The sequence below is a fragment of the Penaeus monodon genome, chromosome 30, assembly GCF_015228065.2.
Source record: "Penaeus monodon isolate SGIC_2016 chromosome 30, NSTDA_Pmon_1, whole genome shotgun sequence".
In the NCBI taxonomy this organism is placed as follows: Eukaryota; Metazoa; Arthropoda; class Malacostraca; order Decapoda; family Penaeidae; genus Penaeus; species Penaeus monodon.
Window position 1 is genome coordinate 10,679,774 of NC_051415.1, and position 218 is coordinate 10,679,991.

Below are 218 nucleotides of genomic sequence, written 5' to 3' on the forward strand. Positions count from 1 at the left end.
CTCCGCGTTGGCCTTCTTCTCGAACACGTCGAAGTCGTAGCGGCAGTAGAGGCCGTCTTCTCTGAGGGCGAACTCATCCCCGGGGAGGAGCTGTTTCCCGCAGGCGGAGCATCTGACGGAGGGAGGCGGGAGCGGAGCGGGTGAGGCGGGTGGGGCGGGGGGCGGGGGGGGGGCGGGCGGCGCCGGTGTATGGGCGGGGCCGGTGTTGGCTTGGGTGC

General features: G+C 72.0%; 1 protein-coding gene across 1 annotated transcript in view; it reads right to left on the reverse strand.

Annotated features, from left to right (window-relative positions):
* Positions 1-218, reverse strand: part of LOC119592512 (insulin gene enhancer protein ISL-1-like) — a gene marked incomplete in the record, with an annotated part of 47,762 nt that overhangs the window by 19,919 nt on the left and 27,625 nt on the right. Inside the window, 1 exon segment of the mRNA XM_037941362.1 lies at positions 1-112. Coding sequence (XP_037797290.1) covers positions 1-112 — 112 coding nt within the window.